The 16,774-nt window shown below is 43.1% G+C and overlaps 1 protein-coding gene across 1 annotated transcript in view; it reads left to right on the top strand.

Annotated features, from left to right (window-relative positions):
* C20H12orf42 (chromosome 20 C12orf42 homolog) overlaps positions 1-16,774 on the top strand; it is an 89,910-nt gene that overhangs the window by 42,030 nt on the left and 31,106 nt on the right. The window contains exon 7 of the mRNA XM_075954358.1: positions 14,051-14,162. Coding sequence (XP_075810473.1) covers positions 14,051-14,162 — 112 coding nt within the window. The remainder of the gene's footprint in view (positions 1-14,050; positions 14,163-16,774) is intronic.

Below are 16,774 nucleotides of genomic sequence, written 5' to 3'. Positions count from 1 at the left end.
CTAGGAAGGGGGATGAAGGTGAACAGTAGAGGAACCCCACCCCATATGCATGGGTGATGCTTCTCTTACGGGACTTCAGTAGAACTTGGAAATGCGTCCTAATTGGCCTCTGAGAGTAAGCTGAGTTTTGAGTGCGGCATCCGTACTCATTGGGATCATGTGGAAGTGGCTTCATCTGGTTCTACGATGGCCCAATATGCATAGAAAAGAGTGCATGTACCGTTCTAAAACAAACACATCAAGACCTTTGGAAACACCCGAGAACATTTCACTTTTAATTTTCCAAGGTTGGTAAAAATCGACATCCTCTTTAGAATGGTTTAGGATTTTAGAGTGGACAGTTACCACTTTTATAATTAAGAAATGGACTTACTAACATTCTTCCTAAGATGGAATAGCTGTGTTGAAATAACAGTTACCCAGTCTTGCTGGGAAAGGCTTAAACAGTACCTTGGGGGACACCTGCGTCTAATGCCTAATTTAAGTCACCATAGCAGCACAGAAAAGTCTTGGCAGGGAAATAGACATGGTCTAAAGGGGGCTCTGGCTATGTGCTGGAGTAACTAATTTCATTTTCAAAGCTCTTGGGAGAGTACCAGAGAGGGCCTTGTCATTTTTGGCTTGCAGACTAGGCATCATGGTCCCTTGCCTGCCTGGAAAGCCCAATCTCAGACAGTGCCATTGGTTAAGAAGCAGATACCCACACAATGCCTTGGGTCTGGGATATGGTCACCATCACCCTCCACTGGAGGATGCTTCTTAGTGAAAAACGCCCTCCTCCCATAGAAAGGAGTTGGTAGGATGCAAGTTGAACCAGAGAGGCAAAGAAATAAAACAAAAGTCAAACCAAATAAAAACACTGGAAAACGGTCTTAGGTCTAAGCTGCCAAGGTATAAGAGTTTTTTATTTCCTTTGCAAGATTTCAATTAAATAGATATCAAATACCAGATTGGCTGGGAATACTGACTTAGGGGAGTGGCTTCCCATGGAGATAGTTTATCACTAGAGGTGAACATAACCAGAAGTGGATGAAATAGTCACATACGGCTCAAACACCATTTCCTGGTCAGTTGTTCAGTATAAGTGTATAGGAATCATTGTTTTTTAAATTGAAAATAGATTCTTCTCTCATACAATACATTCCAGCCACAATTTCTGCTCCCTCTCCTTTCCCCAGGTCCCCCCACTTTCCCTCTTCCTTAGATCCACTGCCCCCTTTTTCTCTTTGGAAGAGAGCAGGTCTCCAAGACATAACAGCCAAACAGGACAAAACAAGATATAATAAGACAAGGCAAAGGCCCTCATATTGAGGCTGGAGAAGGCAACCCAATGGGAGAAAAAGAGTCCCAAGAGCAGGCGAAAGAATCAGAGACACACCGACTCCCATTGTTAGGGATCCCACAAAAGCACCAACAGCTGTAACATAGACACAGAGGACCTGGTGCAGACCCATGCAGGCCCTGTGGATGCTGCTTCAGCCAGAGGGCATGGAGGGCCAACTAAGCAAGGCTCTATGGGCTCAGAGAGACCGAAGCAGAGTCAGTAATTATTGCTCAGGATAGACAAGAAAGAGCATCCCAGATTCCATCTGTTCACCCGAATTAAATAGCTAGCAAATCCAATAGCCAGGGACTGCCGGCACTTGCCATCAAGCAATTAATTATATCACTTGTTGCATCTACAGCAGTTAGCTGATCAGGCTTTTCTAAACTATCTGTGAATGCCATCATCCAGGTGTCGCTCCGATTCAGCCCCGTAGGGAGTATTTTCCCCACTTCTAAGAGGAGAGAACAGAGTCGAAGGAAAGACAGCTCAAACAGTTTGCTCGTGGTGGATCCCGGATTCAATCCTGTGCTGTGATTACAGCAAACATTGCTTCTCTACCCTCTCCCGTGGTCCCCATGCCCCACATTTACTCAGGAGATCTTGTCTTTTTTCTACTTTTCATGTAGATTAGATCCATGTATGTCTCTCTTAGGGTCCTCATTGTTATCTAGGTTCTTTGGGATTATGAATTGTAGGCTAGTTTTCTTTGCTTTATGTATAAAAGCCACTTATGAGTGAGTTCATATGATATTTATCTTTCTGGGTCTGGATTACTTCATTCAATATGATGTTTTCTAACTCCATCCATTTGCCCCCAAATTTCAAGATGTCATTATTTTTTTCTGCTGTGTAGTATTCCATTGTGTAAATGTACCACATTTTCCTTATCCATTCTCCAGTCAAGGGGCATTTAGGTTGTTTCCAGGTTCTAGCTATGAAAAAAAATGCTGCTATGAACATGTCCTTGTGGTATGTACATCCTTTGGGTATATACCCAAAAGTGATATTGCTGGGTCTTGAGGAAGGTTGTGTCCTAATTTTCTGAGAAATCACCATACAGATATCCAAAGGGGCTATACCAGTTTGCACTCCCACCAGCAATGCAGGAGTGTTCTCTTTGTCCCATAACCTCTCCGGCATAAGTTGTCATCAGTGTTTTTGATCTTGGCCATTCTCAGAGGTGTAAGACGGAATCTCAGAGTTGTTTTGATTTGCATTTCTCTGATGACTAAGGATGTTGAGCATTTCCTTAAGTGTCTTTTAGCCATTTTAGATTCCTCTGTTGAGAGTTCTCTGTTTAGGTCTGTACTCCATTTTTAAATATTGGATTATTTGTTCTTTTGATGACCAATTTCTTGAGTTCTTTGCATATTTTGGAGATCAGAGCTCTGTTTGATGTGGGGTTGGTTAAGATCTTTTCCCATTCTGTAGGCTGCTGTTTTGTCTTGTTGACCATGTCCTTTGCTTTATAGGAGCTTTTCAGTTTCAGGAGGTCCCACTTATTAACTCTTCCTCTCAGTGTCTGTGCTGCTGGGGTTATATTTTGGAAGTGGTCTCCTGTGCCAATGCATTCAACTGTACTTCCCACTTTTTCTTCTATGAGGTTTGGTGTAGTTGGCTTTATGTTGAGGTCTTTGATCCATTTGGACTTGAGTTTTGTGCATGGTGATAAATATGGATCTATTTTCATTCTTCTACATGTTGATATCCAGTTAGTGCATTAGGATTTATGATCATCTCCAGTTAACTTTTTAAACTATGGGATGTCTGCTTTTGTATCTGAGCACACGCCGATGGATGTCCAATTGTAGCAACAATCATTGAGGAGACTCATTTTCCGCTGAATTTCCTTTGCATCTTCATCGGGGGAGCACAGGGGCATGGGCCCATGTGCAGACTGTGCAGGCTCAAGGACCAGACCTTGTAATAAGTCTTAATCCAGTACTTTAATTCTTCCAGTTTTGCATTTCCTTTTCTGAAGTGATTTTGACGTATGTTACTTTTGTCTTTTCATGTAAACTTTAGAATCAGTTTATATGTATAAAACTTATCGGTTTCAAATAGAATTTCATTGAATATATAGATAGCTGGAGGGGAGCTTGGCACACTTAGAGTATTTGTTCAGTCTGTGAACAGCTTATCTGTACACTCTTGGTTTCTCTCATCAGAATTTTGTGGTCTCAGCAGACATACATCCTGTACATTTTTTGTTAAATATTTATTTTTGTGGAGTTACCCTAAATGTTATTGTTTTTCTGATTTTGGTTTGCACTTGTTCATTGTTGGTATATAGAAACACAATTGGGTTTTGCGTGTTAAAAAATTTGATACTGTTATGAATCACAATATAAATATCTGCTGTGAGGGCTATCTGCTATGTGACCCCTGTGAAAGGGTCGTTCAGCCTGGTGGGGGCCGTGACTCGCAGGCTGAGAACCACTGATCTTAGAGTGTTTCTAAGGACTCAACAAAGTGTTAGGGCTCCTGCTACATACCGACAAGAATGCAAAACATATTGCTAAAAAAAAGTGTCTAGCTGAAGACATTATAGATATCCACCAGAGTAGTTGCTATAAAGGCTTCTTTGCCTATTACCTTGAACACAGCTTCATTTCATCATCTTCGCCGCTGGAAATGGTTTTGTGGGCCAAGTTTCAAGCGACTCGTTCAAATCATTTTCTGCCCCGAGTCTCTGGCCTGCCTTCTGTGATCCGTCCTGACTCTGATTGTGTTCCACGGAGCTCCCTCAGCCACTCTCGCTTTTCTCAGAGCTTTTCCGCTCTGGCTGCGCTTCTGTTTGTCAGCAGGAAGCTTCCCACTCAGCTGTGGCCCGAGAAGTATCAGCCTGTGGAAGAAAACAGCATCTTCCTCCAGCTTGAGCTCTGTTTGTGCAATGACCTGGTTAGGCAATTCCAGGTCCCCTTTGGTACATTTCCTATTAAAATTCTGCCTCATCTGCTTCTTATTTGATAGAAATAACTTTCACCAGAGGAAATCGGGCAGAAAACCTTGCCAGCGTGTTCAACTTCTTGCCCTTTAAGAAATGATTCTTTGATTTTTCGAGCTTTGGCTCTGCTAGGTAATGAAATTATCGTGGTGGAACAAGGCATAGAAATAGTAAGTATGATAATTCTTCTTTGCCCATTGTATGCTTTAGCTATTCATAAGTTTTAGGGCCTTAGATATTAGATACACTTACGTAAGGCCTCATGAACGGTAATTATCTTTTGGCCAAAGAAAAAGCCCAAACGAATGCTAAGCTGCATTATCGCTTGGCTTCTGACATGAGCCGATAATCAGATTTTCTTGCTTAAATCCACGGTGCTGGAACAATGCTACCCACTGTCTGCGCTTCCCGATATTACCCTTAATTAGAAAGAACAGATACACAAATCTGAATTATTTCAAAATCTGGTTTCCATGGTCAGTGGTTTGAAAGGCTTAACTTTATTATAAATAAACCTGGTTTTATTGGCTAATGAAATCTGAAATACGAAGCCTGTGATGGTGGGGGTCCTGTGATGTGGGGGTGTAGGGCTCCGATGTTTACACATCCACCCATCCAATGTAGGCAAAGTGTTTTATAATAAATCATCGGATAATTGACTTGTGGTTCCTTTGTTCAAGTACACTACAAACTTCACCGCTAAAGAGGACCTGAAAGGAACTGGAATTTATAGGTTGTTGGAAAGCAACATCTTTAAGCCGAATTATAGACATTTCGACAGCTATCAAGGAGATCTTGACCTACCTTATGTTTTTTCCCACTTTGTTTATTTTTGTTCCTGAGGTGCATGATTATACATTTGTGATGGTCTGTCTCTGCATGCAGTGTTTGGGTCTCAAATATTCACAGTGTGTGTGTGTGTGTGTGTGTGTGTGCAGTATATGATAAAGGATGGGAAGACACAGATAGGAGATCAGCTGCATTTTATATTATGGTCTAATAAAAGGAATAGATAAGGAAAACTGACCCCATTTGGCAGGCCAATTAATAATGAAGTACACATAGTAACTTGAGTTCATCTGGAAGATACCAGGACAAACTCCTAGGACCAACAGGACATAAAAGGACTTCAGACACTGTTGAGAACTGTGATCATATGTATTGCCGGCGTTTCTCTAGTTTCTCCGTGGTTAGGAGGACCCAGGTGTGTCTGTATATCTGAACTGAGACTATGTTTCTTATTCCATTTTAATGTTTTTAAAAAAGACTTTGTAATCTTTGCTTCTCCTTTTCAATGTTCATTGATAATTTCTGTTCAACTCATCCACTCCCTTTCCATCTCTGTGTTTGGGTCTCTTTTCCAATAGAAACTGTTTCCAACAATGGGGGTTGCCCTGCAGAATGTCCAGGACCTGGCTGAGGGAACCAAAGCTTAGGGAGGACCGTACACCCAGTGGAGAAGCAGTGATTTACCCAAGTCCCGGAATCTGAACGCTGTTACATTTCTCTGCCAAGCTTCTTTCAAATCAGTCTCTGTCTTCACCACTCTGTATCATTGGCTGGGGGCAGAAGCCCTTCTCTTTCCAGTCACCAGGCCCAGGGTGAATGTGTCTGGGGTCTAGGCTCCTGTGATTTAAGGGATTTTTCATGGGTCCAGGTATTTGCCTTGGATGGTGCAGGTAGGGTAAGGAGCATAGCCTGTACTTCTTCACAGGGAGCAATTGCTTAGAATCAGAAGATGGTTTTGCAGTAGTTGGTTGGAAGCCAGGGTACGGATAGTCTGCTGGATATAAAAGCCTACCTCACCATCTTCTCAAGACAGGTGAGGGCTCTATTGTCAGGCAGTGTGAACTTCCCATGCTTACACACATCCCCTCTCCCCAACTGCAAGGGGATTAATATGGAACAGAGACTTTTAATTTGCAGACTGCACATGGCTTGCAGGTATCTAGGAGATTGATATGTGTAGCTCTCTCAGAGCCCATGGAGTGTGGGTTAGCCTGGTCATGTCAGGCCAGTTGCTCTTGACTTTGCAGAATTTCGCTGGGTTAACTCAATGTTTCTTATAAAGAGTGTATAATTTTATTTTTGTTTCGTTTGATTTTGGAAATGATTGAGAAGGGCCGCTTTGGTGGATAAAGTTATATTTGAGGATAAAGTTACAGAGGGGACTGTTTATCAAGTGATTCGCTTCAGTGATTCTTTGAGAGCTATAAAGATGCTTAAACACGATTTCAACAGGAAGCAGTGGCTCCCAACAGAAGTCGATCCAGGGTCCTGGCAAGGAGAGGCATTGTTTCTTGCTATGCCCACAGGAGACCCAGATCCCAAAGGTTCCTTTACTTACTATCCAGCTAGTGGGGTGTAAGGCTTTACGTGAGGCTGGTGAGAGACTGGCTTCTGAGTTCCACCTCCTTTGGCTCACCCTGCAGAGTCAAGACAAGAATTTACTTCCTGGAAACAAGGATAAAAAGGTCCCAGCTGAAGAATGACCTGGAGATGGTACAGCTATTTCCTGACATTTTATTTAGTTGCCTTCAATAAGGACCCTCAGGCCATTTCCTCCTGCCCTGTTCCCCCAAATGCCTTCAGCTAGGAAAGTATGTCCCAGCCTTGGATTTGAGAAAATAAACAAGCAAGCTTAAGAAATGTCCTTTGCTTCAAACCCCCAGGAATCTGTGACAGGGAAGACAGGTTTGCTGTCCCTTGGTGGTGTTGTGACACTTTCTCTGTGGCCTGCACACCTGAGTCTAAAGCTTGGAGCTGGACGTTGAGGGCTTTGCTATACAAAATGAGTGGGCTGTTGTAGTGCCTCCTGGCCACCACAGGGATGCTGTGCCCACGGACACCCAACCGTGAGGTTATACATACAAGACCTTGCCAGTCAACATTCCAGTTCAAGACTCTACCTCTAGTTGAGCTACAGGAAGTCAATGGCTGTTGAGGGAGGAGCAGTCAGTTTTCTTCAAGGATGAGCCCCTTATTAGGCTCTCTGTGGCCCAAGCAGTTGACCGTCCCTTAACCCAAGGACACATAGGTATATGAATTGGGTTTAGCAGTTTGTATTTAGCTATCTTTTTATATATCTCTCAACTATAATTATGAAGGAAGTGGCCATGTATTTGTGAGAGGAGTGTGTGTGTGTGTGTGTGTGTGTGTGTGTGTGTGTGTGTAGGTTGCACAGAAGAAGTGAGAGTGGAAACAGAGAGACAGATATGATGAAAACACATTGTGTTCATCTAGGACATTGTCAAAGTAAATAAATTTAAAAGGGAGAAAATAAAAGAGAAAGTGAATGGGCAGTCGGCCTCTCCAGGTCCCCGAGGAAAGTCTTTAACATGGGACAGACTGAAATACACAGAGGAATGGAGTTCAGAGGAGCAGTGTGGAGAGAATCAGACAAAACCCCTCCGAATCTGATTCTGCATACGCCCCCCAAATGAGAGAAGAAGACGAAATATCCCAAATACAAGGCTGCGATGCCAACGTTTAAAAAGTGAGGTCATATGTTCAAGAAAGTCACTGGAGAGGAAGAGAGGAGCCATGTGAGGGAAGGAAGCCCCTAGAAAGTAGAGAGGAAACCATGAAAGAAAATGGGAAATGAGAGTGAAAGAGAGGATGGAGGGAGGAATGGAGAGGAGGGAGGGGAGGAAGAGACAGAGAGCAGACACTCACAAAGAGAGACTATGAATTATTTTCATACGCACACACACACAAAATAAAAGAAAAAAAGGAAAAGGGAAAAGGTTCATAAAAACTGTAGAACAGGACTTTCCAGGTTGGAAGGAGTGGCTGGAATGCCCGGCACAATGGAGGAAAACCCACACCATGGCTCTTTATTGTGAGACTTCTTTCAATAGTGACAAAGAGATCTTAAAGGTTTCAGAGACAAAGACTATCAACAAAACAAATATCACCCAGATAGATCACAAGAGAACATAAATCAGGATGGCGTCGGCCTGAGATGCCAAAGAGCGGGGGGGGGGGGGGAGACACAAGAGTGTGCAAGTGCTGTGCAGTCTTTCAACTCTAGAGAAATGGCGCTTTCAGAAGATGGCAGGCGTTGTTATCTTCTTGTCAGATGGCCAGATACTGGGCTTAGACATTATAAGCTGAGGTAGGAAGTGATCTCCCAAGTCAGACAGACCACCTCTCAGTGACACAGGAAAGGGATGCAAAATTTATTCACTTGGCCCAGAATTTTTGGCCTTGCCCAACTGACTGAGAATTTAAGATTTATTCTGAAAAAGATTCTACAGATGCTGTCAAGACCTGGAAATAATTTGTGGGTGCCAGAGCAAAATAAGAATGCCACCTGTTACTGGTAATAAAACAATAAAGCTTCTAGCTTTAAAATAGCTTATTGCTAATAAATGTTCCATAAATACTAGCAACATATGATATTAATCAGGACTTGAAAAATTAAAAAATGATATTTTGGCATCAATTTTGTACAATATGATGAATAATGCTTCATTAATGCTTTGTCTTAATTGATCATAAACATTTTTCTGGCTCATTTTCTATAAACCTACTTAAGAGAACATTATTAAAATCCTTTGCTTTTAGAAATTTCATTTTCAATACTGTAAACAATTTCTGATATTTAATTTCAAAAGAACCTTTCTTCTCATGTAGAGACATGATTAGTGTATTTTATAGGTTCTGACACTATTGGTGTAGATTTATGAGAGATTATATAAATCTTAGCATATCTAGAGTTGGTTGTTCTTATAGAATAGTTTAGAATTTTCAAGTTCACTTATTTTCTATCTTCTGTGTGATCGCTTTACTTCCATGTTTGTTTGTGTACGGCATGTGTGCCTGGTTTCTTTGGCAATCATAACAAGGCTATTGAATCCTTTCAAACCAGAACTACAGATGATTGTGGGCTGCCAGGTCGGTGCTGGGAATCGAATCAGAATCCTCTGGAAGAGTAGCCAGTGCTTTTAACCACTGACCAATCTCTCTAGCCTACAGGATGGCTTTGTATAAGAAACGACTCTTTCTACAAATCCATTTTACATGGGTCTGGGTTTCCTGCTGCACAAGGGCCATGGCATTTCCATGTTTCCTCTGAGATTTCCTGTAAGCTTTTGGATGCTGTAAGAAGCTGAAAGCAGCTGCAATTGGCAGGCACCTAAGGAGTGTAGTTTCGGCTTTTTACTCTAGAGCTTACTGCGTGTACCGTAGAGCCTACTGCGTGTACAGGCAACAATAGAACATACCTCTTGATTGTAGGCATAAGGGTTGGGTAGCAAGCGCTGTCCCTTTAATTTGGGGGAGAAGTAGATTACTTGGAATTTCTTCCCTAGGCAGAGTGAGTGGCAGCCTTATGTGTCCCAACCCCTTATCAGAAGCAATCCGTTTTATCTCGAGTAAAATTAACTTCCATAAACACAGACAGCTTTTTGAACCCCCATCTTGCAAATACAGCATCCAGGCCCCAGGAAGAACAACGTGTGAATACAGCCCACCCAGCTCAACCCATCCTAAGAGAGAAAGGAACCCTTGTGGTTCAGATAGCTGCAGCAGCCTGGCTTCTGCAGTATCTCACTGTGAAGCCTCCATTCAGCGAGTTTTGACAGAATCTCAGTTTGCCATTGGCCCTGAACTAAAGTTGCCACTGTCAATAGGATGGAATCTGCAGGGTTGGGTGCACATATAAGTATTTGTTTTCCACAAACCATGTAGATCCAGTATGGTAATCCGGACCCCCAGATTCATGAAAGTAAAATAAAATTGGAAAGAAAAGTAACAGAAGTCCTTCTGTGTGCTGGGACTAGCCCTGCAGGGTTACTGTTTGGATCCCTGGGTTTGTAGCAGGGTGATGCTAAGGATCCCTTTTCTCCTCTGCCAGCATACAGAGTACCTCCCAGCACCATGGGCACTAGCCAGTGCCAGGGGTGAGGCTTCTAGTTGAGCGGGAAGCCAGCTTCTCTGTGTGAATGATGTAAATGTTTCCCTCAGCGATAAGGCTTGGCCAGCAGGCTGTAGAGAACAACCAGTCGCCCTGATGGTAGCTTGTGATGCTGGCTATGTGGTTCTGTGGGATTCCCTTGGCCAAGAACTCAAAGATGGACCCCATTTCTGGAACTGGTGGTTTTACTTGGCGGCATAGCATTCTCTTCCCTATTTTATAGTATGTTCCTTTTATATAGGTATACCTATATATAGGTATATATAGGTTCCTATAGGTATATATAGGTTCCAATAGAAAAGGAACACACACACACACATATATATATATATATAAAACTTCTACAGTGGTAGGCTTCCATATGGCATTCAGTATTAGTTGTACCTCCCCGTCTTCTCTTCTTTATGCCTCTTCCCTTATTCTAGTTTCCCCTTTATCTCTTCATAACGCTGTAGATCCCACTGTCCTTCGCCTTGGAGATCCTCTCAACCTCCGTGGCTCTTCAGATTGTAACACACACACTTACAAGAGCATTTCTTATCGTTTAGGGCTCAATTCTCAATTAAAGAATGATTGCAGATTTCTGCAAAACAAGTTAGAAAGCATCGCCTTTCATGGCGTTAAAACCCCAGCCAAATAACAAGGCTGCTACAGAAATCCTTGCTTTTGCTCTTGGTCTGCGGGGGAGATGCATTTCCCATGATCCTACGGGAGAAGGCTAGGTAGAGGAGCTCCGATTTCTTATTCTGTCCTCCTGTGTCGTCTAATTACCTTGGCTGTAGGTGGCCCAAAGCGGCTGCTTCCCTTACATAATGCCAACAGAGAAAGAAAATACGATTTCATTGGTTACTGTACTTAGAATGGATCCTCAAGCCAAGAAAGAAAAACCACAACGGGCTTGGCAAACAAACAATTGAAAAGTACAGGTGCTGGGAGTATGCACAGCCCCAAAATCAACATGACTTGGGAGGAGAGAGGGCTGCAGAACAAAGAAAGGTGCTTTTCGTTCAGCGAAATTTATTTCTTTTCAATATTTGTGATCTGCAGCTGATAGCGCACGAGACCACTTGGCATTATGTCCCGACAAAGGGGGCGGCTGCCGTGCTGAGCAGACGCTTGAGCGGCTTGTGGCATGAGGTGCGCCATTCGTCAGGAAGATCAATATTGACTGTTCTTGTGTCTTTGTGGTGAAAGTTTGCTCTCCCCCGCCCCCCAAGAAAGGTGGGGGCTGCGCTTTAAAATATAGAGCACGAGCCTAGTTCCGACAGTGAATCAAACGATTGCAACAGATCTTCGTAGAGAGGCATCCCTTCCCAAGGGTGAAATGTTCCCTCTTAAGGAGTCTGGTTCATTTGTCTCGACCCTGGCAGCCTCTTCCCCGTGCGTTCTCTATCATCCCAGTTCAATCCTAACTCCATGAAACGCACCCTTTGGACGCAACAATGTGTGTTTTGAAACATCAGTTCTATTTAGTTCTATCCAAAAGAGACCAGTAAAGCCTCGTGTCTCCTGTAGCGGAGCTATGCCGAGGTTGGGTGACTAAAACAAGGGGCCATGGACCGCATTAGCTGTCGGTGCTTGGCCTTCCGTTGTTTGTTTATTTAGATCGCAGAAGTGAGAGTCCTCTGCTCCGCAGATAGAGGAAGAGGCAGGCGTCTGGTTCACGGCCAGCTTCCTCCTCCACAGACAGCATTAAATCGTCGCAGCAAATGTCGTCCAGGTCTTTAATCTGCTGGAAATTCTGCAAGGATGGACCCACGGATTAGCAGGAGGGGAGCGGGAGAACCTGCTGGTGCAGTAGGCTTCTGGGTGGTGTAACTGAGCCAGCACGGTGTTCTAATGAATAGGAAGTTATCTGTTATCTGTATCAACTGCCTGGGTAGATCTCTTTTTTATTCCGTGTATACCCCTGTGCTCTGCCCTAGGCATCTTGTGTCAGGATTTGTATTATAAAATATATATTCCCCAGATGATTCTTTTAAAATGACAGTTATGGACAAAACACAGTTAAGAGTGTTTTGGTTTTTTTTTTTTGTTTGTTTGGTTGGGTTTTTTTTAGCCTTATTTAAGTTTTTTTGTTTAGAAAAAGGAGAATTCTATGAAGGCGAACTGCAGACAGGGCTACAGGTAGCTAAGCTAATATAAAGAAAATGTGATTGGTCAGAAAGGCTTATAACGCGGTCTTCTGTTGATCTCCCAAACTCTGTCACTGGTGTATGTAGTCTGGGTCTCTCAACGCCTGATTATTGCCCTGTGGCTAAAGGCAATACCTTCCTTCTCTACCTCCTTGGCTTGGAGCAAAGTGAAAGATTCACAGGACCCTCCATTAAGGTTAGCGTTGTGGACCCTGACATAACCCTTTCGTTTCTGGGGAGATGGATGGACCTGGGAGAGGTCTGCAGAATGCTAACATGAAAAACCCAACTCCAGATTGAAGATCTCATTCTTCATTCAGGGATGGCTTGATCGATCACTCACTGACCGAGCGAGTTAGCTCTACCCCAGATAGATACTATCTTCAGTATTGAAAGAATTATGCATACAATGGTATCCACTATCTAAGCAATGATATATATTATTCAATCATATCCAAACAATTAAAATGGCATATAGACACTGATGGACAATTAGTACTGACTAGATATTTAATGAACTGCTTTTTCCTAAAATCAAGTGAAATCATCCTATTGGTTACTTAATTCACTGTTATTTATTCAATATGTGTAGCTATTTCCCCTCTCCTTTTTTTTTTTTTTTTTTTTTTTTGGTTTGGATTACTTCAGGGTCACAACAGCTGACTTGAGCATCCCTTCTCTTATCTCCTGACTGCTTCTGCCTTTCCACAGATCTACCTTCTGATCTGCTAGACACCCCCTGTGCTTGTAATGACCCCTCCTTTGTCACCTCATAGCTACCCCCTTTACCCGTGAGTCTAATTCCAAAGCACCTCTGTCTGAGAAGCCGTATCTTACTTCCGTATATAAATTAGAGTGTGGGGGCGGGGCTGGGGGGCTGGGGAGATGGACCAATGGTTTAAAGCACTTACTGTGTTTACAGAGGACTGGAACCTGGTTCCCAGCACCCACATCGAGAGGCTCACACTGCCAGGATCTCCAGCTGCAGTGGATTTGATGCCCTCTTTAGGCACAGCCCTGATGTGCACATACCCCTCCAAACATGCATAAAATTAAAAACAAATATTTCAGAATGAAGAGTACTACTCCTAACATTTCCTCCTTACTCTTAACCTTACATTGTTTTCATCTTATTGTCAACAACAACGAAAACAAAAGCATCCCCATTTGATATCTATTGTTCTTTGTTGTTGTTGTTGTTGTTTTTCGAGACAGGGTTTCTCTGTAGCTTTGGAGCAAATCCTGGAACTCACTCTGTAAACCAGGCTGGCTGGCCTTGAACTCACAGAGGTCCGCCTGCCTCTGCCTTCCGAGTGCTGGGATTAAAGGCATGCGCCACCACTGCCCGGCCTATTGTTCTTTTTTTTTTTTTTTGTCACGCTTTACTAAAAAACATCAGTTTCATGAATCATTTTTGGCACACGGTGGAACTCAAGAAGGTAGTTTCTGCATGAGCAGAAAATGTTCACAGTGGGGATGTGTGTGTGTGTGTGTGTGTGTGTGTGTGTGTGTGTGTGTGTGTGTAAGGGAGTGTGTGTGTGCGCTCGCGCTGTGGGCTACAAGAGCCAACTCTAGCATTTCCAGGATCATAACGTTTAAAGAATAAAGAGACAAAAATGCTATTACAAGGTCACTCATTTAGTGAAGGCAGGGTTGTAGGTGCCCTGTGTGGAGTCACTGCCCTGACGCTGTCTGGTTTGTTTTTCTCTCTTGCCTCACAGCCTAGCCCTCGGGCCGAGAAAGCAGTCTTGCCCTGCTCCAGGTTTCTCACTCACATGAAGAATTTCTCTGCATCACACAAAACGGATAAATTACATTTTCTACCGTTTCCAGGTAAATTAGCCCCAAGAAATCCCATGGTTTCCAAAGACACTGTAGCGTACATAGGCGAAAACCGTACGTTTTCCCCCTTTAGTACTTCCTGCCACGGCAATGAAGTAGACACTTCGTTGGTCTATGAAGTCTGAAAATCCGGGGGGAGGGTGGCTCAAAGCTTGGCTGGATCCATGGCTCATGAACATTAGCAGGGTTTTATCCCTCCTATTTTACTGGCTTTATTTCATTGTTGCTTTTGTTTTCAGAAAGAGTAGCAAATGTAGCCAGAAGCATGGATTATTCTTGGAGCTGATGGTCTCAAAAGTAGAAGCAGAGGCAGAGGCAGGTGGGACTCTGATTTGGAGGCCAGTCTCCTGCACATAGTGAGCCCCAACCAGGGCTAAGCAGTGAAACCCTGTTTCAAAGTCCAAAACCAAGCAAATCAAAGGAAAACCTTATTTCTTCCCATATTTATAGTTTTACATTATGCCTGATGACTTTGGCCTAATTTGGGTCTCAAGGACCTGGTAAAATGAAGCATGTTAGGAGGGCCTCTGTGGAAACTGTGCCTAAATTGTCCCAATGTGTGTGTTTGGAGAGGGGACAGAGAGATAAAGAGAAAGAGAGGTAGGTTTGGGGATAGTTTTCCAAACTAAATTCATGGAAGGTAAGCTTTTTTTTTTATACAAGAACGTAACTTTTTTTTTTTTTTACGAGACCAGTGTGATGTGCAGCTGTGTTCTTATCTACTGTGCACACTCCCTGCGGACTATGGTGCAGTTGGGGACTACTGGTAAACCCCATTTTGAGGAGTATTTCCCTGGTTTGAAAGGGAACTGGGTTGAAGGACCCATTTATTATCTAAGAAAAAGCAATAATTTTACAATAATTGATGAGGCAGATTATAATTGCGCTTTGATCCGTGGGCTGTTCCTTTATTAATTTTGAATGTTTGAAAGTTTTTGCTTGCTTATTTGCATACATGATGGCGCCATCAGTGTTCATCCCAAAGACATGAGGAGAGAGACCACAGAACCAAGCCATCGTGGCCAAATTAATTAAAACAAGCACTTAATTAAAGCGAGGATTTTAATTTGTGTACATGGGCTGTTTCCATCTAAGGTGGGGTCCACAAGGTCAACACTGGACGTGGGGAGACGAGGCTTTCATGGAGTTCAGGGGTAGGGAGTTTCCAAGTGGGGGGCAATGAGCGGGGTGACAGGAGCAGAACATAACAGGTGATCAAGATGAGGGAATCACGGCAGTCGTCAGAACAAGGTAGTCACAGGTGATCTTATAACCCGTGGAAACAAAGACACGGCTGCCGTTCCTGAGACAGGCCATACAGAACCATTTGTGGTTAAGGTTACAGGTGGGGCATGCACAGTCCTGGAAAGACAGAGGCTTGGTCACAAACAGGACTGAACCTAGCTTGTCTTTGCTCGAAGATGGCTTTTAAGCCTAAGGTGGAGGCAGGCTGCTGCTCCATCCATTTCTTACGTATGCTTGGATATAAGGGCGATTGAAAGGCTTTGTTGGTTTTATGACGGTTTCAATGCCCTAGGTTGTATAATTTTGATGAGATCTTTATCCAAGGCTTTATATCCATAGTTTGAGCAAACTACAGCTCACAATGTGTTTATGGCTATGATAAATAGGTCTATTGTAAACATACGCAGACCTTTCAATCTTGTCATTATATTAAATGACACAGCCTAAGAAGTATTTACATAATATACATATTATCATCATGTATCGCATTAATCCAGAGATGATTTAAACTGCATGGGAAGCCCTGTATTTTTTTTTATGCCTTCTTATAAGGGTCACAGGCAACCTCAAGTTTTGGTGCCAGTGAAAAAAGAGTCCAGGAACTAGTCCCCTTTGGACACCAAAAGATGACTGTAGTAAGGATTTCATATTTCAGGGGTTTGTTAGCGCGTATTAAAGTGGGTTTTGATGTACCCCACTCTAGCTAGTATCAGACAAAGACTCCACTAGGCATTTCCTCACTGTTTCAGGCAATTGGTGTCAATCAATAAGCAAATGCCTACATCCTAATTCTTTTCAAAATTTAGAGGATGAGCAAAAAGACCACTATATCCATCTGAAGCATGCAGGACTTCAAAACTCAGTGGCTGAGGATCTTGAGAGCTGAGGTTGTGGCTGTAACTGTTTGATAAATGCCCTGCATTCGAGTTATGTGGCTTCCACTGATGGCTCTAAGTGCTTAACTGTCCGTCTTAAATTTGGTGACCTGAAGTCTTCATGTAAGCTACGACCAGGGGGCACCAGTGGGTGGGGATAACTAGTCATCAGGGACTCTTTAGAGCTGAGATACATACTTGACTTTACGTAGCCCTTAGGACAGATGAACGGCGCATTAGTCCTGGGTGCTGTATCAGGATGGGGATCTGAGCTGGGAAGACCCCTAGTGAGACTGGTGTTAGGGAAGCGATGGATTCAGTTGTCTCAAGGAGCAGCTAAAGACAGATGGAAATGCAAGACCACAGGCTTTGGAATCAGCCGCTGCCCCTCAGACTCTGATGACAGACAGGTTATTTAATATCTTCATAGCTCTCTCATTCCTAGGTTTTCATATCAATAGAATCTTTTGACACGCAATTTCC

Source organism: Microtus pennsylvanicus, chromosome 20, assembly GCF_037038515.1.
Source record: "Microtus pennsylvanicus isolate mMicPen1 chromosome 20, mMicPen1.hap1, whole genome shotgun sequence".
In the NCBI taxonomy this organism is placed as follows: domain Eukaryota; kingdom Metazoa; phylum Chordata; class Mammalia; order Rodentia; family Cricetidae; genus Microtus; species Microtus pennsylvanicus.
The sequence above is the reverse complement of the archived record's forward strand: the minus strand, read 5'-3'. Positions and strand labels throughout refer to the sequence as shown.